Raw genomic sequence first — 25234 nt, forward strand, 5'->3', positions numbered from 1 at the left:
AGGCATCTGCAGCCACCAGCAGGAGCAAACAGCAAACACAACCTGCAGCTATGAAGTGCTCTCACAGCTAACAAGACCAATCCTTATTTGAAATAGCTTTCAGCTGTGAAGCTAGAAGCTACTCACAGATAAAAGGGGTGAAATTGATTTTCAGGAGAGAAGCTGCAGCAGGGCTCTGTCTGGGAGGGTTTTACAGGACAGACAGGCTGGAGCTGTAGTTGTCCCTGTTATGAGTTTCCACAATATTTAAAGATGGCTTGTAGGCCTCACAGACGCAAAGCCCCTCACGCCTTGGCAGCCCAGGGTGACCCCTGACCTGAAATACTCCAGCCCCCCCCCCCCCCCCCCCCCCCTTGACCAAGCCCAATCCCCCCCAGCACTGGGGCAGCAGCTCTGATGTACTTGAGCTGCATGCTGGAAAATGGAAATGGCTACACACCTCCTCACTTCCCCTCAGTAGCCATCATGCCAGGAGTACTAAACAACACCCACGTGACTTCCCGCTGGTGAGTCGGTTAATTCCCGGGAGGCCACCGCATTCGACTTCAATCTTGTTAATGAAATTGAAATGAATACAAATGAGGGTTATTGATATTCTCGCCATTTTAAGCTTGATCTGGAACTCGCCATCTGGTGTGGGCTTGATGAATTGCAAAATGGTTGTGACTGGCACTAATCTCGATTTTACCCTTTCCCGCTATTCACCCAGCGCATCCGGTACGGCGTTGGGCACAATGCGATGGTTAAATCATGCCTGATATCTTTCTCACTGCTTAAGGATGTTTACAAGTTCCCCTGAGTTAGGCACCTCCCAAAAACATTGGCTCCACTCAGCTCAAATTGTGTTTGAACCCACCTGTAATTTTAGTCTTGGATTTGGCTAACTTCAACAATGAAGTAAATTCTCAGCCCTAGCTGATTTATCGAACTGATGTTACCTAAGTGATGTATTCAGTTAAGCTGGCGTTAAATACTGTACTTTTATTTATACAGGGACTATACTCAGAAACACATGGCATAGTTGACAACAACATGTACGATATTAACTTGAACATGTCTTTCTCCCTGCATGGTGATGAGAAAAACAATCCAATTTGGTGGGGAGGACAACCAGTGAGTATAGTAAATAATATTTCTATTTTGTACAATCAGAACTTAGTGGTAATCACATCAGTTCTGGATATCTGAAAATATAAGTTGGAGGAATGGAATGAAGATGATTCTGTCTGAATCAATGCTCCTTCTAAGCTGTGTGGGTACATGGTCATGCAGAAATTGTCAATGTGCCACAAAGAGGACAAAAAGACTGCTTTTAAAATGCATGCATGTGCAGTCACATGGTAATCTTAGAGACTGTGCAGTGAAATAAATGGGCCACGCACAACGATAGAAATTATTTTAAACATATTTTTTCCCCAAAACATTTTCCAACTACAAAATAATAAAATTTAAACAATTTGTTATTTTTTTAAAGAATAAGAATAACTCTAAATCCATGGTTCTCACAGATTGGTGACAGCAAAGACATTGCTCCCAATTTAAAATGCTGGTTCGAAATTCTTAGAGATGCACCACTACCGGGCTCATTGAGAACCTGACCAGGGAGAACGGAAAAGGGGCCATAACTAACTCCCTTAGACATAAACCTACACAGGAAGCCGCCTCCATCTCCCCCACCTCGGCATCGGCTCCTTAATCCACCCTCAAATTTTCTCGATGTTCAACGCCCAGTAATAGAACATCAGATTCGGTCGCGCAGGCCACCAGATTGCCGCTCTCTCTGCAGGAAAGCACTTTGAATCCTGGGAGTTTTACCCACCCAAAGACCGATTAACGTATCAACCCGAATACAAAAAAAAATTTAGGGAGGAAGATTGGGAGACACTAGTACACAAATCAGTAAAATGTTCATTTTGACCCTCAGCATTCTCCCTGCCAGGGACAACGGAAGGGCATTCCAGCTCTTCAAGTCTCCCTTCACCCCCTCCATCAGACTGACCAGGTTCAGTTTATGCAGCAAGGCCCAGTCATGAGCCACCCAAATCCCTAAATACCTAAACCTCGTCTTGGTCAGCCTAAACGGCAGCCTCACCAAATCCGCTTCCCTCCCCAGGGGATTCACTGGGAAGAACTTGCTCTTACTCACATTCAGTTTGTACCCTGAGAAGGACCCAAACTTCTTTAACAGCTGCTTATCCTCCCCACGCTCGAGAGTGGATCTGAAACATATAGCAACAGGTCACCTATATAACTTATGCTCCATGCCCCCTCTCTATATATCCCTCCACCCACCTGATGATCTAAGCATGATGACCATTGGCTCAATCGCCAGAGCAAACAATAACGGGGACAGCGGGCATCCCTGCTATGTGCCCCTTGATGCGGCCATCAATTTACACGAGACAGAGAGTTGAAGTGAACAGTGCCTTTAATCAACTAGAACAGTGCCTGCTTGCGACTGCTCTGCAATGAGAGCCGCCTACAGGGCAGCTGCTCTTTATACCTTCCCTCAAGGGGGTGAAGCCATGGGCGGAGCCCACAAGGGCACCAACATGATACAATCAGTGTAGTACAGTACAATGGTCCATAGGTGGAGCCCACATGGGCAACAGCATGGTACAATGTAGTACAGTGGTGAATGATTACCATAATACGTTCACCACACCCCTGTACAACCAGAAGTACGCAGAGCTCACCGTGTTGGTATGTACACGAGCCATGGACACTGTACAGCAGTCTCACCGAGGAAATAAACTTTCGCCCAAACCCAAATCGCCTCAAAGGTTTGAAGAGAAATCTCCACTCCACCCGATCAAATGCCTTCTGCTTGTCCATGGAGATGATTACCTCTAGAACATTCCCCAAGGAGTGGGAGAGGACCACATGCCCTTGCAATGTCTCCTGGTATTGGCTGTCAACTGTTGGTCCTTGACATACCCTGTCTGGTCCTCAGTGTTCACCCCGGCACCCCTTCCAGATGTATCACCAGCACCTTAGCTAACACCTTCACGTTGACATTCAACAGTGAAATAGGCCTGTGAGACCCACACTCCACAGGATCTTTGTCCTTCTTTGGGATCAAAGAGATCAACGCCTGCACCAATGTGGTTGACAGGACCTCCCGAGACAGAGAGTCATTAAACATCCCGAAAATACTTTTGTGCCAACTAGGCCGCAAACTGTTTATAAAATTCCACCAGGAAACCATCCGGCCCCACTGTCTTCCCCAACTGCATGGAATCAATTCAGTTCATACTTTCCTTCAACCCTAGCGATGTCTCCAACCCATGCCTCTTCTCCCCCTCCACTACCTGGAAATCCAACCCATCCAACAACTGCTCCATCCCCACATAATCCTCCGGTGGCAGACTTCTGCAGCACCGTAGAAAGCCACAAAAGCCCCATTAATCTTATCTGGAGCAGTAACCAGCGCTCTTCTCTTGTCCTTAGCCTGGGCTATCTCCCGTGCGGCCGCCTGCCACCTCAAATGGCGAGCCAGTAAACGGCTGGCCTTCTCACCTGTGAGGGCCATGAAGAATCCAGCATGAGTTTGTAGAGTCAAACAGAAAGTAAGTTTATTTACAACAATATGTACACAGCATCAGTAGTTCACCGCTACATCCTTCTCTAGCCGGTACCACACTGGCCAACTCTATTTATACAGCTTCAACTGCTGGTGATTGCCCTGTCCCCCCACCCCCTGATCCTCATTGTGGGAGCTCATCTTCCCAAAGAGTCATGGGATAACCAATTGTCCCCAGCCAATAGGTTATAACATCACCGTACTCATAGAACTGCCCATGTGAACGGCAAAGCTGACTCACCACCTTCCCCGTCGATTCAAGCTTGAACTCCATCGATAGCTTCTTCCTCTCTGCTAACAACTCTGCTGTCGGAGCTGTGGCGTATTGCCAGTCCACCTTCAGAATGGAGTCAGCTAAACTCTGCCTTTCCTCCCTTCCAATCTTATCCCTGTGGGCCTCATACAAAATTATCTCCCCCCTGACCACCGTCTTCAATGCTTCCCAGAACATGGAGGTGAGGCCTCTCCATTCTTATTAAAAAACACATAGTTCCCGATGGCCAAAACCACCTTCTCACAAACTCCTTTGCTGCGAGGAGAATCGTGTCCATCCTCCATAGGGAGCACTCGGCTCACCAGTCTCCAGTTGAATATCCACACAATGTGGGGAGTGGTCAAATATTACAATCCCCCAGCCCCCACCACCCCCGGGAGTAATGATTTCCCCACCTTCAAATAAATCTATTTGGAAGTAGACACGTACGAGAAGAAGGAAAATTCCCTTTCCCTCGGGTATCTAAACCTCCACAGATCCACCCTCCCCATCTGCTCCAGGAACACAACCAACTCCTTTGCCATCTCCGAAGTTGTAAAAGATTTGGAACTCAACCTATCCATCCTTGGGTCCAATATACAATTGAAATCTCCCCCCATGATCAATTGGTGCGAATCTAGCTCTGGAATGGCCACCAACACCTTCTTGATAAAGTCTGCACTGTCCCAATTCGGGGCATATATGTTCACTAAAACCCGCCACTCACTATCACATGTCGCAGACATATTTAAATGAGCCTAGTGGCTCACTGAAAAGTGTTAATCGCAATATCTCACGAGATTCCGTGAAATCTTACGAGACATTCTGAGCGTTGCAAATCTCGCAAGAGGCCTCTCGCGAGATTAAACTGCCTCATTGCGTCACCAAGTCAGGAGCGACGAGGCCATTAAGTCGTGCCTCTAATCTGGGGTGTTTGTCAGATTCTAAGGGATTCAAACTTGATATGAATTTGGTTACAGCAAACCTTTTATTCACATGCAGTGAAAATCAACACATTACAGTAGACACTCCTAGACAGGAGGCAGTAATTTACAAATACGAACAGATCACCTGCCACTTGTTAGGTAACTGAACAGAGGAACTCGCATTGTCTATTTCTTGTTCAGCTTCTTTAGCTAAATAGATGTTAGGCTCCTGCCAACCTTGGATCTGAAATAACAAAGAACAAAGAAAAGTACAGTACAGGAACAGGCCCTTCGGCCCTCCACGCCTGCGCCGACCATGCTGCCTGTCTAAACTAAAATCTTCAACACTTCCAGGGTCCGTATCCCTCTATTCCCATCCTATTCATGTATTTGAATGAACAAAGAAAAGTACAGCACAGGAACACCCACTCAGACAAGCTTATAGTTTTGTTAATATCCTCTCTCTACACCACAAAGTATCACCTTGGAGAGGTATCCCGTATTCGATTTAATTTATTAGATTTAGTTCATCGATCTTTCACAAACAATAACATTTGCTGATATGGTTCACAAGTTTCAGTTCCTCATTGATCAAAAGCACTTCCCTGAGACCCACCATTCTGCTTTAGACAGAGGTCTGTTCAAATAGGCAGTTTATATTTTAGAATTACTCAAATTACGGCATTTTAAAAATACTTGCGTCACTGCGCCTCCAACATTTGAGCAGATTATTTCATTATCAACCAGAACGTCCTTTCCTGACAATAATCAGTCAACAGATAAAACAATTATCAGTAAATTAATGCATGCTAACTTTATCTAACATCTTCCTACCTCGCATGACTTCATTTCCCACTAGTTCACTTATAACAGGGTACATCTGTCCTCAGCTCTGCATTTTGCAGGCATCACGATTTAGCTTACATTTCACTTTTTTAAATAATAATACTCTTTATTGTTGCAAGTAGGCTTATATTAACACTACAATGAAGTTACTGTGAAAAGCCCCTAGTCGCCACATTCCGGCACCTGTTTGGGTACACAGAGGGAGAATTCAGAATGTCCAAATTACCTAACAGCACGCCTTTCAGGACTTGTGGAAGGAAACCAGACCTGTAGGAAACCCACGCAGACACGGGGAGAACATGCAGACTCCGCACAGGCAGTGACCCAAGCCAGGATTCGAACCCTGGCCCTGGAGTTGTGAAGCAACAGTGCTAACCACAGAGCTACCATTCTTGCACTTCACGTGACAATCCACAAACTTCAATTTTTTTTTTACATGTTGTTGCCAAATACTTGTTATGAAAAACAGCAGACCTCATATACGGAGAGGTAGGTTTTCAGCATTAGTGTGCCTGACAGAAAGGTTCACATTTAGTTTAGGTTTACTGCAGGGTGCTCAAATGGTGCCAATTTACCAATTGAACATCCCTTTCTTTGATAAATACAAAATTCATGAAATTATAAGCCCAACAGAACAGCTTCTGGATGGCAGTCAATTGGCCACAGTTTATAATCTATGTCTCTGTTTTCACAGAGTCTGGATCAGCAAAGAACTACAGCAGAATAGTTGTACCAATGCTGCTAACATAGACCAGAGGGGCGGGTGTGGTCTGTGATATTGCCAGTCAGTTGCAACCTCAAACCTGTCTGCAACTCCAGCCAAGCATGTTGCAATGGGGACTCTGGAGTCGATGTTAGATTGTTCCAGTGTCCTCAACAAAATGTATATATTTTTAAATAGATTGTCCTAGTGCACAACCAGCTTACGTCTTCCGACACAGCTGCCTCAAAGGCGGGGGGGGGGGGGGGGGGGGGGGGGGGCGGAGTCAGATACAGGACTGCTCCGTCCCTTGTTTGCGGTTGGGCTTTCTGTTCCTTCATTTTTGCCTTACCCCCCACCCTTGACAAAGACTGGGCATGGGTTCAGATGACTTTTCAACCTTTCTAAAGCTTTTCAACATTTTTGCCGCCCTATTATTTGTCCCATTCTATAAATTTCACTTATATACAACTTCTTGCTTCTACCACTAGTGCAGTTCCTCCACCAACTCTACTGAATCCTTAAATAATAATACCAAAGACCATGTCCAGAAAATATTAAAGTTGTCAACAAAATGCCATTCGGCAAGTTGAGTATCCGTTCTTAATCATTTAGAGCTGGCTTATATCAATAGACAATAATCGAACCATTGTTGGGACAGATTAAGAAGAGCTTTTCTTTGTTTTTGATATGCTATGTCTGACTTGAGGAGTAGTTGAAGCTGACACTGTCAGACAAAGACAGCAGAAAATGCAGGGGGGAGTGCGCAAAATTCCATGAACTGCCTCACTGAGTTTTCCTGTCCTAATTCATGTGAATTATGTCATGATATGCAGACATGCAGCCAATGAACACTCAGAATAGGACACAACCAATGGGCAGTCAGGACAGAGCTGGCATCACCACAAGGGGGCATGAAATAAACACTATAAAAGGGATGAGGCACTCACACCCAGCCTCTTTCCACAGACAGACATCTAGAGAGTCAGACAGGGTTGATCAGCAGCATCACACCCCAGCACATGGCTTAGAGCAAGCTGGTACAGTTAGACTGAGTTACTACAGTTAGATTAGCAGAGAGTCAAACTCATTTGAGAACTGTTAATAGTTCAATAAACATGTTGAACTCATTTCAGAGTCTGCAGCATCCTTTAGTTAAGACTGCATCAAATAGCAGCCTGTGTTATCTGAAGCAGCGTAACGCAACATGATACCATGAGTGACTGTTCAATCTATTTAGTTCAACTCAGCAAGATCCGTGACAACCAGCTACTGAATGCAGGCACAATGGACAAGATTCAGGCTTCTCATCAGCTCAGGATCACTGGCAATCTTAGTGCCAACTGACGATCATTCAAGCAGAAATTACAACTATAAGCGGAAGCATCCGACCTCAATGGCACGACCGATGCTCGGAAGATAGCTGTTCTACTCACCACTGCGGGTGACCATGCGATAGAGATCTTCAACTCCTTTCACTTTTCCAAAGGGCAGGATAAAACAAAGTACCAAACCATCCTGGACAAATTCGACAGCCACTGCAAGGTGGACACCAACAAAATCTTCAAGTGCGACATCTTCAAGCAGAGCATGCAAGGTAAAGACGAGTCCTTCAACTCCTATCTAACTAACCTTAGACTGCTAACGCAATCCTGCAACTTCGGTGATATCACTGACTCCATGAGCAGAGACCAAATCATTTTTGGAGTCCATTCTGGTCTACTGCGACAGCAATTGTTGAGGATCAAGCACATGACTCTGCCAGTCGCGATTGAAACGTGTACTGTGCATGAGCTCTCTAGAAGTCGCTATTCACGGTACAAAACGGCAGAAAGTGAAAAACAAGCCTCCGACGAGGTGGAGAGTGTTCAGGCCATCTCCCGGATGCAGCGCCTCCACTTTGACGAAAGCGGCCATTTTGCGCGCTCTTCCTGGGGCCCGCACATGCGGAATGCGATCGGGAACACGAAGCGGCCGAAACCTGCACTGCGCAGGTACAGACGTCCGAGAACCGCACCGCACATGCGCAACAACACACTGAGCGTCATGGCGGCGACGTCATGACGTGTGCGAACTGTGGCACAACTCATTTAAAATAAAACTGCCCTGCAAGAGGCAAACGCTGTTTAAACTGTGGGAAACCAAACCACTATACACCCCTGTGCAGATCTGCACCACCAGTCAGGAGCCAGCACTCCCAATTCCGACAGCGGCGCATCAGAAGTGTGCAATACCGAATGCATGACTCTGATCCAGGCAGTGCGATGGATCCAGATGATGAATATCTGGACAACACTTACCAAGTGGGCATCATTACCAAGTGCGAATACGCCACACCGGACACATCGTAAATCCAATCAATCCTGGCCGTGGATTCCGAGGACGAATGGCATGCAGTGATGAAGGTCATCCACTGCCCCATCCAGTTCAAACTGGACACAGGTGCCTCCGTCAACCTGATTTCACAGGTGGACTTCAAGAGAATCAACAAGCCCCCCACAATCCTTCCAGCTGCCTGCAAACTCCTGGACTAGAATGGGAACGCAATCAAGGCACTGGGGTCCTGCCATCTGCAGGTGTCCAGCCGACACACACAAGCAAGCTTACGCTTCAAGATTGTTAAACCAGACAGGACGTCCCTGATAGGTGCACACACCTGCAAGCAACTGAACCTCATTCAAGGGGTCTACACCACAACGCCATCCCATTTGGATCTTCCGGCCAGCATCGACGACATCCTAACCCAGTACCTAGATGTATTTAGCGGGATGGGCACGCTGCCGTACCAGTACAAGATTCTACTGTGGCTTGATGCCAAGCCAGTGGTCCACGCACCACAACGTGTCCCTGCTCCACTGAGAGAGCGTCTGGAGGCAGAGCTCATAAGTCTACAACAAAAAGGCATCATCTCCAAGGTCACTGAACCAACCGACTGGGTCAGCTCGATGGTGTGCGTAAAGAAGCCTTCGCGGGATCTACGCATTGCATTGACCCCAAGGATCTAAACAAAACATTATGTGGGAACATTACCCCTCCCGAAGAGGGAAGAAATCACGAGTGAGATGGCACATGCGCACTTCTTCACAAAATTGGACGCATCCCAAGGATTTTGGCAAATCCAACTTGAAAAATCCACCAGAAGGCTCTGCACCTTCAACATGCCTTTGGCAGATTCTGCTACAACCAAATGCCATTTGGCATCATCTTGGCATCAGTGATATCATAATTGGGTCCACAACCCCAAAGGAACATGTGTCGCGATTCAAGAAAGTATTCCGACGCATACATGAACATGGCCTCAAGTTAAACAGGTCCAAGTGCTGATTTGGGACACCCACGCTGAAGTTCCTGGGCAATCAGATTTTGCAACACTGTGTGCGCCCTGACACAGACAAAATTAAACCCATCGAGACAATGAAAGTCCCCGAGGACAAGGAGGAGTACTGCTTCCTGGGAATGGTCAATTTCCTTGGCAAGTTCATCCCAAATTTGGCCCTACGCAACCTGGTGAAAAAAATCAACCGCCTTGAGTGGAAGGCGGAGCACCAAACAGAGTGGCTGGAGTTGAAAGCCAAGCTCACCACTGCACCCATCCTTGCATTCTTTGACCCAGATCGAGAGACCAAGATATCCACAGATGCGTGTCAGGATGGCATTGGGGCGGTGTTGCTTCAAAGAGATGATGCGTCATCCTGGGTACCAGTAGCGTACGCGTCATGGGCAATGACACCCACTGAGACCAGATATGCGCAGATTGAGAAGGAATGTTTAGGTCTTCTCACCGGCAACCTCGAGTTTCATGATTATGTCTATGGCTTGCCAACATTTACTGTTGAGACAGATCATAGGCCTCTGGGCCACATCATTCAAAAGGACCTGAACGACATGACACCTCGTTTCTGCTCAAACTCCGGAGGTATGATTTCAATTTTGTGTACACACCTGGCAAGGAGCTCATCATCGCCGATGCATTGTCCGGTTCCGTCAACTCACCCAGTGAACCACTGGAGATCATCCAGCATATTGAATTGCAGGTACAACTGTGTGCAAGCACTCTCCCGGCAACAGATGAGAAGATCGTTCTCATCCGAGAAGAGACGGCCAAAGACCCCCTGTTGCAGCGAGTCATCCACAACCTCAGTAATGGCTGGCAGACAGGGCAATGCCCTCAATTCTACAACATCAAGGATGACCTGACGCTGATCAACGGCATCCTGCTCAAGCTGGACAGGATAGTCATCCCGCTATGTCTCCAGAGCATGGTGCTGCGGCAGATTCATGAGGGACACCTGGGCGTAGAAAAGTGCAGACGCAGAGCCCGGCAAGCTGTCTACTGGCCCGGTATCGCCCAGGTCATCACGGACATAGTCCTGAATTGCAAAACATGTCAGAGGTTGCAACCAGCGCAGAGCAAGGAGACGCTCCAACCACATGACCTAGAGACCTCTCCGTGGTCCAAGGTTGGCATTGACCTATTCCACGCGATGGTCGTGACTATATCTTAATCATCGATTACTTTTCGAAAGATCCTGAGGTGCTGAAGCTGCCAGGCTTCACCTCATAGACCGTCATCAAAGCGTGTAAAGAGACATTCTCATGGCATGGCATCCCAAACACAGTCATGAGTGACAATGGCCCACGCTTCCACAGTCGGGAATGGTCCATGTTTGCCAAGAGCTACAATTTCAGGCATGTGACCTACAGTCCGCACTATCCACAGTCCAATGGCAAAGTCGAAAAAGGGGTGCACATTGTTAAGCAGCTCATCCGCTTCCGACATACACTTGCACTACTTGCGTACCGGGCGACTTCCTTGTCCACTGGCATGTCACCAGCTCAGCTGCTGATGAACAGGGACCTGCGGACGACGCTTCTAGCCATACATGCTCAGGAGATAAGCGAGATACTAAATTAATACTTTTCGTCAGTATTCACTCAGGAAAAAGATAATGGTGTGGAGGAGAATGCTGAGACCCAGGCTATTAGAATAGATGGCATTGAGGTGCGTAGGGAAGAAGTGTTGGCAATTCTGGACAAGGTGAAAATAGATAAGTCCCCGGGGCCTGATGGGATTCATCCTAGGATTCTCTGGGAAGCCAGGGAAGAGATTGCTGAGCCTTTGGCTTTGATTTTTAGGTCATCATTGGCTACAGGAATAGTGCCAGAGGACTGGAGGATAGCAAATGTGGTCTCTTTGTTCAAGAAGGGGAGTAGAGATAACCCCGGTAACTATAGGCCGGTGAGCCTCACGTCTGTTGTGGGTAAAGTCTTGGAGAGGATTATAAGAGATACGATTTATAATCATCTAGATAGGAATAATATGATTAGGGATAGTCAGCATGGTTTTGTGAAGGGTAGGTCATGCCTCACAAACCTTATCGAGTTCTTTGAGAAGGTGACTGAACAGGTAGACGAGGGTAGAGCAGTTGATGTGGTGCATATGGATTTCAGTAAAGCGTTTGATAAGGTTCCCCACGGTCGGCTATTGCAGAAAATACGGAGGCTGGGGATTGAGGGTGATTTAGAGATGTGGATCAGAAATTGGCTAGTTGAAAGAAGACAGAGGGTGGTGGTTGATGGCAAATGTTCAGAATGGAGTTCAATTACGAGTGGCGTACCACAAGGATCTGTTCTGGGGCCGTTGCTGTTTGTCATTTTTATAAATGACCTAGAGGAGGGCACAGAAGGTTGGGTGAGTAAATTTTCAGACGACACTAAAGTCGGTGGAGTTGTAGACAGTGTGGAAGGATGTTGCAGGTTGCAGAGGGACATAGATAAGCTGCAGAGCTGGGCTGAGAGGTGGCAAATGGAGTTTAATGTAGAGAAGTGTGAGGTGATTCACTTTGGAAAGAATAACAGGAATGCGGAATATTTGGCTAATGGTAAAATTCTTGGTAGTGTGGATGAGCAGAGGGATCTCGGTGTCCATGTACATAGATCCCTGAAAGTTGCCACCCAGGTTGATAGGGTTGTGAAGAAGGCCTATGGTGTGTTGGCCTTTATTGGTAGAGGGATTGAGTTCCGGAGCCATGAGGTCATGTTGCAGCTGTACAAAACTCTGGTACGGCCGCATTTGGAGTATTGCGTACAGTTCTGGTTGCCTCATTATAGGAAGGACGTGGAAGCTTTGGAACGTGTGCAGAGGAGATTTACCAGAATGTTGCCTGGTTTGAAGGGAAAATCTTATGAGGAAAGGCTGATGGACTTGAGGTTGTTTTCGTTAGAGAGAAGAAGGTTAAGAGGTGACTTAATAGAGGCATACAAAATGATCAGAGGGTTAGATAGGGTGGACAGTGAGAGCCTTCTCCCGCGGATGGAGGTGGCTAGCATGAGGGGACATAGCCTTAAATTGAGGGGTAATAGATATAGGACAGAGGTCAGAGGTGGGTTTTTTACACAAAGAGTGGTGAGGCCGTGGAATGCCCTACCTGCAACAGTAGTGAACTCGCCAACATTGAGGGCATTTATAAGTTTATTGGATAAGCATATGGATGATAATGGCATAGTGTAGGTTAGATGGCCTTTAGTTTTTGACTTCCCATGTCGGTGCAACATCGTGGGCCGAAGGGCCTGTACTGCGCTGTATCGTTCTATGTTCTATGTTCTATGTTCTACACCTGCCCAACCTTGATCACCTCCCAGTACTGCAGAAGATGCAGCAGCTTCGCGACAGCCAGAAGCAGGGCGATGACTCGCATGCCACCGATCTGGACGTGCTATCCCTGGCAGACACGGTCAGGATCAAAATACCGGATGGTGGGTGGTCTACTCCGGCTGTCGATGTTTGACAGGCCGCGCCCAGATCCTATGTCATAGGTATGGCTGAAGGCTCCATTGTGCGAAAGAATCGAAGGACACTGCGAAAAGTTGCTTGCCCACAACCACTTTCCCCTCCATTTCCACATGTCGATTTGCCACCTACAGACACCTCGAACCACGAGGCCACCAGTCGTGCCTCCCAATCACCTGTCAAGACATCATCATCCCCTCCAACACCTCTCCAGCAGTCAACGAGGATCAGACGCAAGCCTCAGAGGCTGGACTTATGAGCATTTGTTTGGTTTGTTCTGTTCTGTATTCCTCAGTCAGTCACATTAGACAGACATATTCACATGTATATACATCTAAAAAAACACACAAAAAAAGGGGAGATGTCATGATGTGCAAACATGCAACCAATGAACACTCAGAATAGGACACAACCAATGGGCAGTCAGGACACTCAGAGGTGGCATCACCACAAGGCGGCATGACATAAACACTATAAAAGGGATGAGGCACTCACACCCTGCCTCTTTCCACAGACAGACATCTAGAGAGTTAGACAGGGTTGATCAGCAGCATCACACCCCAGCACATGGCTTAAAGTAAGCTGGTACAGTTAGACTGAGTTACTACAGTTAGATTAGCAGAGAGTCAAACTCATTTGAGAACTGTCTGGAGCATCCTTTAGTTAAGACTGCATCAAGTAGCAGCCTGTGTTATCCGAAGCAGCCTAACACAACAAATGACTGATCACATAAACATGTTTTAAATATACTTCTGTTTTTTGAATAGTTGTGGCTGACAGCTATGTATCAGGGTCTGAAAGCAGGTACCTTCTTCTGGCCTGGATCTGAAGTGAAAATAAATGGAACATACCCAAACAAATACGTGAAATTCAATAAGTAAGTACAATATTACAGCATATGCAAATAACGTGGACAATCCTGAAGCAATTTGCTTGTAAAATTGTGAATGAAGATGGTTGTGTAATGATAACAGGAATTAATTATTTGAAACCCAGAAATCTATTTTCTATACAAAGGCAATGGATAGAGTTTTAAGCCCAGATATTCACTGAGTTGGCTGATCCAGAGCTCTTTAAACATAGCAGCTGGGACCCAGTTTTAGCATTCCCACCTCCAGCTTGCCAGTGCAGGAAGCCTACCAACACGCAGCATTCCCATCCTTGACAGCTGCATTGCGGGGTGGATGGGTAGTTCGATCAAAGGACCATGCCTACATTTCTCATGGCTAGGAATTTTGTCAAATCTCAAATAAACATTAAAAACATTAAACTTTTGTGTAAATAAATATGAATACTAACCTGTGTGGGCAGCATTGTGGCACAGTGGGTAGCACTGCTGCCTCACAACGCCGAGGTTCCAGGTTCGATCCCGGCCCTGGGTCACTGTCCGTGTGGAGTTTGCACATTCTCCCCATGTCTGCGTGGGTTTCACTCCCACAATGCAAAGATGTGCAGGTAGGTGGACTCGCCACGCTAAATTGCCCCTTAATTGGAAAAAATTAATTTGGTACTCTAAATTTATTGGGAAAAATGAATACTAACCTGCGTGTTGGTTCTGCGACTAAATTTTCTACACTTCTTAAATCCACTTTACCTTATTAAATCTTCTTTAAAAAAGTAATGATAGAATTTCGGATATTTTGACAAAATTTAATGAAATTGTTATAATTAGACTTTCTGATTTTCTTGAATACATTTTGCTCAAATTTCAGGCAAATCAATTGTGAGGTTCGTTGAGTTTAAAATATCACTGAATGTTGTTGGTAGAAGGACCAGAGAGAATGGGCGAGGACATTTTTTCACCCAGAAAATTGTGGGGGTCTGGAACTCACTGTTTGAAATGCTGGTAGAGGCAGAAACCTTCATCACATTTCAGAAGTACTTGGGCATACAAATTAGATACTGTTAATTACAGATCAATATCTGGAATGTATGATTATGTCGCGCAGCTATTTTGTTAGGTGCAAAGAGCCAAACGGCCTCTTTCTGCTGTGCTGCGCCCGTAAAGCAGCTCGTCACAGCGTGGCCGGTGAAAGATTCAACGCAATGTTGCGAGACGTTGCTCGCGTTTTAGCAAATCTCATATTACAGGAAGGCAGTAAGCCTTACTCTAATGTGCAGATTCCCGAGGTACCAGAGGCTTTGGGATTCAATCTCTTCGCCTTGGGGACCTCGGACGAGCGCCATTTAGTACTGGTCCCCACAAATAGGGACCAGATGAAACGACTCTCGTGGGGGTCTCCAAGAGGATTGGAAGACCCTAGCTGCATGCCTTTTGGGCAGGGTGGTGCCTCCCCCCCCTCTTGCACTACTGGTGTCACTTGGCAGTGCCACCTAGGTTCCCGTGGGCAGCACGGTAGCACAGTGTTTAGCACAGTTGCTTCACAGCTCCAGCGTCCCAGGTTCGATTCCCGGCTTGGGTCACTGTCTGTAAGGAGTCTGTATGTTCTACTCGTGTCTGTGTGGGTTTCCTCTGGGTGCTCTGGTTTCCTCCCACAGTCCTAAGATGTGCAGGTTAGGTGGATTGGCCATGCTAAATTGTCCTTAGTGCCCAAAAAGGTTAGGTTGGGCTACTGGGTTACGGAGATAGGGTGGACGTGTGGGCTTGGGTGGGGTACTCTTTCCAAGGGTGGTGCAGATTCGATGGGCCGAATAGCCTCCTTCTGCACTGTAAATTCTATAATAATCTATAATGATCTATGAAATATGCCTACTCAACCCGGTCAAATGCCTACTCTGCATCCATTGTCACCGCCACTTCCAATCCCTGCAGCATAATATTGTTGAGCAAGCTGCGTACATTCGCTGACAGCTGTCACCCCTGTCACGAACCCCATCCTCTCCTATCACATCCAGCACACAACTCTCTCTCCGCAACACCAACACCTTTGTCAACTTTGCACCACATTGTTTTTGTAGTAAACAATTTTATTGAGGTTTTTTTGGTTTACAACGACAAAATAAACAATGTCCATGAAAATATAAACATAGTGCAAAAAGCCTGCTTCCTCCCCACCTTTATTAACCCCCTACTCCAAGCTAAACTAACCCCCCCTTTCTGCAGCGATTAATTTTCTGCAACGATGTCGACGAACGGTTGCCACCTCCGGGTGAACCCTAACAGTGACCCTCTCATGGCGAACTTGATTTTCCCCAAACAGAGAAAGCTAGCCATGTCCAATAGCCAGATCTCCAACTTCGGGGGCTTTGAGTCCCTCCAAGCTAATAATATCCATCTTCGGGCTACCAGGGAAGCAAAGGACAGAACGTCTGCCTCTTTCTCCTGCTGGATTCCCGGATCATCCGACACCCCGAAAATCGCCACCTCCGGACTCGGTGCTAGCCTTGTTTTTAACACCGTGGACATAACATCTGCAAAGCCCTGCCAGAATCCCCTAAGCTTTGGGCATGTCCAAAACATGTGGACATGGTTCGCTCGCCCTCCTGCACACCTTGGGCATCTATCTTCTACCCCAAAGAACCTGCTCAACCGGGCCACTGTCACCTTAAACTGTATCAGGCTGAGCCTGGCACATGTTGTGGACGCGTTGACTCTACTCAACGCATCTGCCCAGAGACCATCCTCTATCTCTCCTCCTAACTCCTCTTCCCACTTGTGCTTCAGCTCCTCAGTCTGCGTATCCTCTGACCCCATGAGTTCCTTATAGATGTGAGAGTCCTTCCCTTCTCCCACCCACACTCTGGAAACTACCCTATCCTGTATCCCTCTTGGTGGTAGGAGCGGGAAGGTTGAGACCTGCCTACATAGGAAGTCCCACACCTGCAGGTACTTGAATTTGTTTCCCCTCGCCAATCCAAATTTCTTCTCCAGCTCCCTCAAGCAAGGAAAGCTCCCCTCTATGAACATTTCCCCCATCCTCCCTGCTGTCTGCCATCTCCGAAACCCCTGTTCCCATTCCTGCGCCACTTGGATGCCGAGATACCTAAAGCTTCCCCCTACCACTCTAAATGGCAGTTCCCAGTCGTCTCTCCTGTCCCCTTGCCTGGATTGCAAACATCTCGCTTTTCCCCATATTTAGTTTGTACCCTGAAAACCAGCCAAATTCCCCCAGAATCTCATGATTTCTTCCATCCCCTCTACTGGATCATATACATACAGGAGCAGGTTGTCTGCATAAAGCAACACTCTGTGTTCTACTCCCCCCCCCCCCCCCCCCCCCCCCCCCCCCCCCCCCCCCCCCCCCCCCCCCCCCCCCCCCCGGACCAGCCCTTTCCAGACCCTAGAGGCTCTTAGTGCAATTGCCAACGGCTCTATAGCTAACGCAAACAACAGTGGGGAGAGGGGGCATCCCTGTCTCGTCCCCCGATGTAGCCTAAAATAGTCCGATGTTGTCCTGTTCGTCCGTACGCTCGCCACAGGAGCCTGATACAGCAGCCTGACCCAGTCAATAAAGCCCCGCCCAAATCCGAATCGTCCTAGTACCTCCCACAGATATTCCCATTCTACTCGACCATTCTTCTCTGCGTCCATTGTGACCACTACCTCCACCTCCCTACCTTTTGGGGGCATCATGATCGCATTTAGAAGCCTTCTTACATTGGCCACCAACTGCCTTTCGTTAACAAACCCCGTCTCGTCCTCCCCTAGAGGACAAAATTTTGGCCAGCAGTTTGCCGTTCACATTCAGTAGAGATATCGGCCTGTAGGACCCACACAGCTCTGGATCCTTGTCCCGCTTCAGGATCAGCATGATCATGGCCTGTGACATCGTCGGGGTAATCACCCCTCTCTCCCTTGCTTCATTGAATGTCCTCAACAGCGGCCCCAATATCCCAGAGAACTTTTTATCGAACTCCACTGGGTACCCATCCAGCCCCGGGGCTTTAACCGACTGCATGGCCTTCAGCCCCTCCGCTATCTCTTCGATCCCGATCGAGGCCCCCAACCCTTCTACCAGCTCCCCATCCACCTTCGGGAAATTCAGGCCCCCTAGGAAGTGCCTCATCCCGTCTGGCCCAGGTGGGGGTTAAGACCTACTATAAAACTCCTTAAACACCTTACTCACCGCTGCTGAGTCTCCCACCAGGTTCCCGGCTCCATCCTTTACTTTCCCTATCTCCCTGGCTGCCTTCCTCTTTCTAAGCTGCTGTGCAAGCATTCTGCTGGCCTTCTCTCCATGCTCATAGATCGCCCTCCTCGCCTTTCTCAGCTGCTCCACCGCCCTTCCTGTGGTTAACAAGCCGAACTCCGCCTGTAGCCTCCGCCATTCCCTTAAAAGCCCTGCCTCTGGGGTCTCGGCATACCTCCTATCGACCTGTAGTATCTCCTTTACCAGTCGGTCCGTCTCTGCCCTGTCCACCTTCTCCCTGTGGGTGCGTATCGAGATCAGCTCCCCTCTAACCACCGCCTTCAATGCCTCCCAGACCACCGCTGCCGAAATTTCCCACGTGTCATTGACCTCCAGATAGTTCTGAATACTTTTCCTCAGGGCAGCACGGTGGCTCAGTGGTAGCACTGTAGTCTCTTGGTGCCGAGATCCCAGGTTCGATCCGGCTCTGGGTCACTGTCCGTGTGGAGTTTGCACATTCTCCCCGTGTTTGCCTGGGTTTTGCCTCTGTGATGAATGGTTACTGTACCCTTAACACATGTAGGTGATGCCCCTTTAAGACCGGCTTTTGGAACCCTGGGGGACTCCGCCTCCAGCTCCACCCACCAGGGAACCGTATATAAGGTGATGCCCTGTAGGCAGCACTCAGTGAGCACACGTCTCTGCAGCTGGCTAGTCCTCTGCTTATTAAAGCCTTCATTTACCATTCCACACTCTCGTGTCATTATTGAGGGTACTACAGCCCCCACAATCCAAAGACGTGCAACGTAGGTGGATTGAACACGCTAAATTGCCCCTTAATTCAAAAACATCCATTGGGTACATTTTAATTTTAAAAAAAATGAATACATTTCCTTAGCCGTCCGCACACGTCTTCGTCAGCTAAAAGTCCCACGTCAAACCTCCAGTGCGGGCGCTGGTTACTGTCTTTACTAACTTGTGGATAAACCCAATGCGGGGCATGGTCTGAGATTGTGATTGCCGAGTACCCCGCCAGTAGAGCCCTGCTCAGAATAATGAAATCAATCTGGCGCCCTGCCCGATTTTGAGCTTGACCGGTCTAGACCAGGGTCAATAACTGTGTTGAAGTCCCCTCCCATGACCAGCTTATGTGAATCCAGGTCCGATATCTTTCCCAACATCCTCTTTATAAACTCCACATCGTTCCAATTTGGCGCATATGCATTTACTGGTACCACCTGCACCACCTCTAATTTCCCTCTGACCATAATGTACTGGCCTCCCACGTCCAAAACTATTCTTCCCGCCTCAAACACCACTCGCTTATTGATCAGGATCGCGATCCCTCTAGTTTTCGAGTCCAATCCCGAGTGAAAAACCTGTCTGACCCAACTTTTCCTTAATCTAATCTGGTCAGACGCATCTAAGGTGCGTCTCCTGCGTCTGCCTTCAGTCCTCTCAGGTGCACGAACACGCATGCCCTCTTGACCGGCCCACTGAGCCCTCTTACATTCCAGGTGATCAGTCTAGTTGGGGGGCTCATCGCGCCCTCTCTTTGCCGAGCAGCCATCCCCTCTCTGGGGCCAGTCGCCAGCCCAAGCCCCATGCTTCCACCTGCCCGCCCCCAGGCAGCCTCCGCCCCGACCTCCTCCCTGTCCCTCAGCAAAAGTCTCTCCCTCGTCCGCATCCACATTTAGCAGTGAAATTGGATGGTATGACCCACACTGCTCCCGGTCTTTGTCCTTCTTTAACACCAGTGATATGGATGCCTGCGACAACATGGAGAGGAGTCCCCCTTGCCATCCCAGCCAGCAGTAGCCCAGCTCCGATCCAAACTTCTTATTAAACTCGGCTGGAAACCCATCTGGACCGAATGCCTTCACCGCCTGCATCAAACCCACGTAGTACATCACCCCCCACAGCCCAACTGGGGCCCACAATCCCTGCACCTTCTCCTCCTCCACTCTTGGGAACTCCAGCCCGTCCAAGAACTGCCTCATATCCTCCACCCAGGTCGGAGGTTCCAATTCATACAGCCTCTGATAGGTCTCAAAGACCCCAATCACCCCCTCTGGCTCCAACACCACTGTTTTCTCTCATCCCTCACCCTTCCAATTTCTCTCGCTGCCACCTGCTTCCTCAACTGGTGCATGAACATCCTGCTTGCTTTTCCCCTGTACATAAACCACCCCTCTGGCCCTCCGCAGGTACTCTTCCACCTTTCCTGCGGATACATAGCCCAAACTCCATCTGGAGCTTCTGTCTCTCCTTTAGCAAAGCATCCTCTGGTGGCAATGAATACCTCCAGCCCACCCTCAGAATGTTCTCAACTAACAGCCTCACCTCCCATTCTACTCTCTCGCCCCATGAGCCCGAATGGAAATACATTCCCTCCTTCCTACAGCCTTCAATGCCTCCCACAGCGTGGAGGCCGTGATCTCCCCAGTATTATTCAGTTCCACATAATTTTGAATGGCACCCTCACCCTCTCACATACCCCCTTGTCCGCCAGCAATCCCACATCCAGCCTCCACTGCAGGAGCTGAGCCTCAATCCCACACCCAGCCTCCACTGCGGGAGCTGAGCCTCAATCCCACATCCAGCCTCCACTGCGGGAGCTGAGCCTCAATCCCACAACCAGCCTCCACTGCGGGAGCTGAGCCTCAATCCCACATCCAGCCTCCACTGCGGGAGCTGAGCCTCAATCCCACATCCAGCCTCCACTGCGGGAGCTGAGCCTCAATCCCACATCCAGCCTCCACTGCAGGAGCTGAGCCTCAATCCCACATCCAGCCTCCACTGCGGGAGCTGAGCCTCAATCCCACATCCAGCCTCCACTGCAGGAGCTGAGCCTCAATCCCACATCCAGCCTCCACTGCGGGAGCTGAGCCTCAATCCCACATCCAGCCTCCACTGCGGGAGCTGAGCCTCAATCCCACATCCAGCCTCCACTGCGGGAGCTGAGCCTCAATCCCACATCCAGCCTCCACTGCGGGAGCTGAGCCTCCCCCTGCATCACCGGCAGATCCATCCAGTGCGGCGCCTGGTCAGAAGCCATGATCGCTGAATACTCCGAACCATCCACCCCACCAACAGTATCTTATCCAGAACAAAATCATCTATCCAGGAGTACACCCGGTGGTGCGCACGTGAAAAGTTTGAAAACTCCTTTGCCCTCGGCCTCCCAAACTGCCACAGGTCAGCACCTCTCATACATTCCATGAACCCCATTAAGTCCCTCGCCGAAACCTTCAGGGACCTAGGACACGGCCGGTCCAAACGAGGTTCCAGAGCCATATTGAAAACTCCACCCATAATCAGCCGATGTGTGTCCAAGACCTGAATCTTCCCTAAAACCCACCTCACAAAATCCACGTCATCCCAGTTTGTGGCATAAACATTCAGGCTTCCTTTCCAAATTCCCGCTAACCATCACATCCCTGCCCCCAGCGTTGGATACAATTCGGCTGACCTCAAAGGCCACCCTCTTGTTGACCAGCACTGCTGCCCCCTCGCCTTCATAGCCAACCCCAAGTGAAACACCTGCCCCACCCACCCCTTCCTCAGCCTCGTCTGATCCCCAGCTTCAGGTGCATCTCCTGAAGAAACACAATGTCCTCCTTCAAAATCTTAAGTGTTCGAATATATGCGACTGTTAACCAGCCCGTTCAGCCCCTGCACATTCTTCCTTTGCCGGTCAGCCATATCCTTTCTTTACCCAGCTCTCCCCGGTCTATGCCCCGCACCCCTCTATCCCCCCCCCCCCCCCCCCCCCCCCCCAACCCCTCCTTGACCAACTGTGGAAAACGAGCATTTCCCAAGTCTGCATTCCTCCCTGCCCCTCCCCCATACCTAAACAAAAAAGCAACCCATCCCCCTCTCCCCTGCTCCCTCCTCCTATCGACCCCCTACTTCACTCCCATTAACTAGCCAACTAGCATGGCGGAACCTGCCCGGGGCCTCCGTCACCCCCCTTCCCCTAACCTGCCCTTCATCTCCCACACCCCAGACTCAAACATAAAAGAACTCACCCTCTCAGATCCCAACCTCATTAAATTCTCCAATCCTACCATCCTGTGAGCCCACATTCTCCATATTGAACATCTCCACAATTCAGTGTCCCCACATTCCTCCCACTCCATGGTCTCCCATAAACCCCCTCACCTCCTGTCGCTTATTAAAATAAAACTGATTCTGCTGCGTGACTGACAGATGAGCAGGATACAGGACCCTAAACCTCACCAACGCTTGTAGGCGGCAGCCTTGATGCAGTTATAGTCAGCCCGCCACTTGACCAACTCCACACCCAGGCCCTGGTATATTCTCAGCTCACTCCCTTCCAGGTGCACTTCTTTGTCTAAATTGTCCATCTCATGATTTTCTCGTTGTCGAGAAAATGATACAGCCTCACCACCATTGCCCTCAGTAGCTCCCCAGCCTTTGGCGTCCTCTTCAGCACCCTGTGACCCCCCCTCCTCCATCACTTCTCCAACATACTCTCCAGTGAGGCTAGCCGGTCCCCATGCTCCCCCATCGACTCCTCCACCTTCTGGAATGCCGGGGCCTACACCGCCAGCCTCTACTCCAATCTCTCGATATATGCCCTAAGCAGCTCTACCACCTCAACCAAGTCCTCTGAGGCCTCCTTCCTCTGCTGTTCGAACTTGTTGTTCAAAAGGTTCACGAGCTGCTCTGGGTGGGCAACAATGCCCCAGCGCTTTCCGCCACCCTTTACTGTGCCACACTTTGACTCTTCTTGCGGTCATGCTGATGCCTCTTGTGAGGAAGGACCAGAAAATTCCTCCTTGAGCAGGAGCCACCAAATGTGCGACCCTTCACTCCAAGGCCGCAAGCGGAAGCCCCTACTTCCACATACTCACTATATGTACATAGAAATAATAACAATAACAATCTTATTATTGTCACAAGTCGGCTTACATTAACACCGTAAGAAGTCTTACAACACCAGGTTAAAGTCCAACAGGTTTGTTTCAAACACGAGCTTTCGGAGCACGGCTCCTTCTTCAGGTGAATGGAAAGGCTTGTTCCAGAAATGTTTATATAGACACAGTCAGAGATGCCCGGAATGCGAGCACCTGCAGGCAATCAAATCATCAAAGATGCAGAGAGAGAGGTAACTCCAGGTTAAAGAGGTGTGAATTGTCCCAAGCCAGTTCAGTCGGTAGGCCTCTGCAAGTCCAGGCTTGTTGGTGGGGGCCGAATGTAATGCAACATGAATCCCAGATCCCGGTTGAGTCCGCATTCATGCGTGCGGAACTTAGCTATAAGTTTTTGCTCAGCAATTTTGCGTTGTCGCGTCTCCTGAAGGCCTCCTTGTAGAATGCTGACCCGGAGATCAGAGGCTGAATGTCCTTGACTGCTGAAGTGTTCCCCAACTGGAAGGGAACAGTCCTGCCTGTTGATAGTCGCACGATGCCCGTTTATTCGTTGTCGCAGTGTCTGCATGGTCTCGCCAATGTACCACGCTTCGGGACATCCTTTCCTGCAGCGTATGAGGTAGACTACATTGGTCGAGTCGCACGAGTATGCGCCGCGTACCTGGTGGGTGGTGTTTCCACGTGTAATGGTGGTGTCCATGTCGATGATCTGGCATGTCTTGCAGAGATTACCCTGGCAGGGTTTTGTGGTGTTGTGGTTGCTGTTCTGAAGGCTGGGTAATTTGCTGCAAACAATGGTTTGTTTGAGGTTGCGCGGTTGTTTGAAGGCCAGTAGTGGGGGTGTGGGGATGACCTTGGCAAGATGTCCATCCTCGCTGATGATGTGTTGGAGGCTGCGAAGAAGATGTCGTAGTTTCTCCGCCCCAGGAAAGTACTGGACGACGAAGGGTACTCTGTCAGTGGTGTCCCGTGTTTGTCTTCTGAGGAGGTCGGTGCGGTTTTTTGCTGTGGCGCGGTGGAACTGTCGATCAATGAGTCGAGCGCCATATCCCGTTCGTACGAGGGCATCTTTCAGCATCTGTAGGTGTCTGTTGCGCTCCTCCTTGTCTGAGCAGATCCTGTGTATACGGAGGGCTTGTCCATAGGGGATGGCTTCTTTAATGTGTTTCGGGTGAAAGCTGGAGAAGTGGAGCATCGTGAGATTATCTGTGGGCTTGCGGTAAAGCGAGGTGCTGAGGTGACCGTCCTTGATGGAGACGAGTGTGTCCAAGAATGGAACTGAATTTGGAGAATAGTCCATGGTGAGTTTGATGGTGGGATGGAACTTATTGATGTCATCGTGTAGTCGTTTCAGTGATGTCTCGCCGTGGGTCCAAAGGAAAAAAATGTCATCGATGTATCTGGTGTATAGCATCGGTTGAAAGTCCTGTGTGGTGAGGAAGTCCTGTTCAAACTTGTGCATGAAGATGTTGGCATACTGAGGTGCAAATTTAGTCCCCATGGCTGTTCCGTGCGTCTGGATGAAGAATTTGTTGTCGAAGGTGAAGACGTTGTGGTCTAGAATGAAACGGATGAGTTGCAGAATTGCGTCTGGAGATTGGCAGTTGTCGGTGTTGAGGACTGAGGCTGTTGCAGCAATGCCGTCGTCATGGGGGATGCTGGTGTAGAGTGCCGAGACATCCATTGTGACGAGGAATGTTCCTGGTTCAACTGGTCCATGGGTGCTGAGTTTCTGTAGGAAGTTCGTCGTGTCGCGACAGAAGCTGGGTGTACCTTGTACGATGGGTTTCAAGATGCCCTCGATGTGGCCAGAGAGGTTCTCACACAGGGTCCCATTGCCTGAAACGATAGGACGGCCTGGTGTGTTGGCCTTGTGTATTTTCGGGAGGCAGTAGAGATCTCCAATGCGGGGATTACGTGGGATGAGAGCACGTAGGGTGTTCTGAAGGTCTGGATCTAAGGTCTTGATCAGTCTGCTGAGTTGGCGGATGTGTTCCTTGGTTGGATCTGCGGGTAACTGCCTGTAGTGTTCCTGGTTGTAATCTCTGCAAGACATGCCAGATCATCGACATGGACACCACCATTACACGTGGAAACACCACCCACCAGGTACGCGGCGCATACTCGTGCGACTCGACCAATGTAGTCTACCTCATACGCTGCAGGAAAGGATGTCCCGAAGCGTGGTACATTGGCGAGACCATGCAG

The 25234-nt window shown here is 49.1% G+C and overlaps 1 protein-coding gene across 1 annotated transcript in view; it reads left to right on the forward strand.

Annotated features, from left to right (window-relative positions):
- The window catches only part of LOC119967374 (ectonucleotide pyrophosphatase/phosphodiesterase family member 3-like), a 211325-nt gene that overhangs the window by 84797 nt on the left and 101294 nt on the right, over positions 1 to 25234 (forward strand). Inside the window, exons 8-9 of the mRNA XM_038799862.1 lie at positions 994 to 1113; positions 13866 to 13975. Of these exons, the coding sequence (XP_038655790.1) occupies positions 994 to 1113; positions 13866 to 13975 (230 nt within the window). The remainder of the gene's footprint in view (positions 1 to 993; positions 1114 to 13865; positions 13976 to 25234) is intronic.

This window comes from Scyliorhinus canicula, chromosome 6 (genome assembly GCF_902713615.1).
Source record: "Scyliorhinus canicula chromosome 6, sScyCan1.1, whole genome shotgun sequence".
Taxonomy (NCBI): Eukaryota; Metazoa; Chordata; class Chondrichthyes; order Carcharhiniformes; family Scyliorhinidae; genus Scyliorhinus; species Scyliorhinus canicula.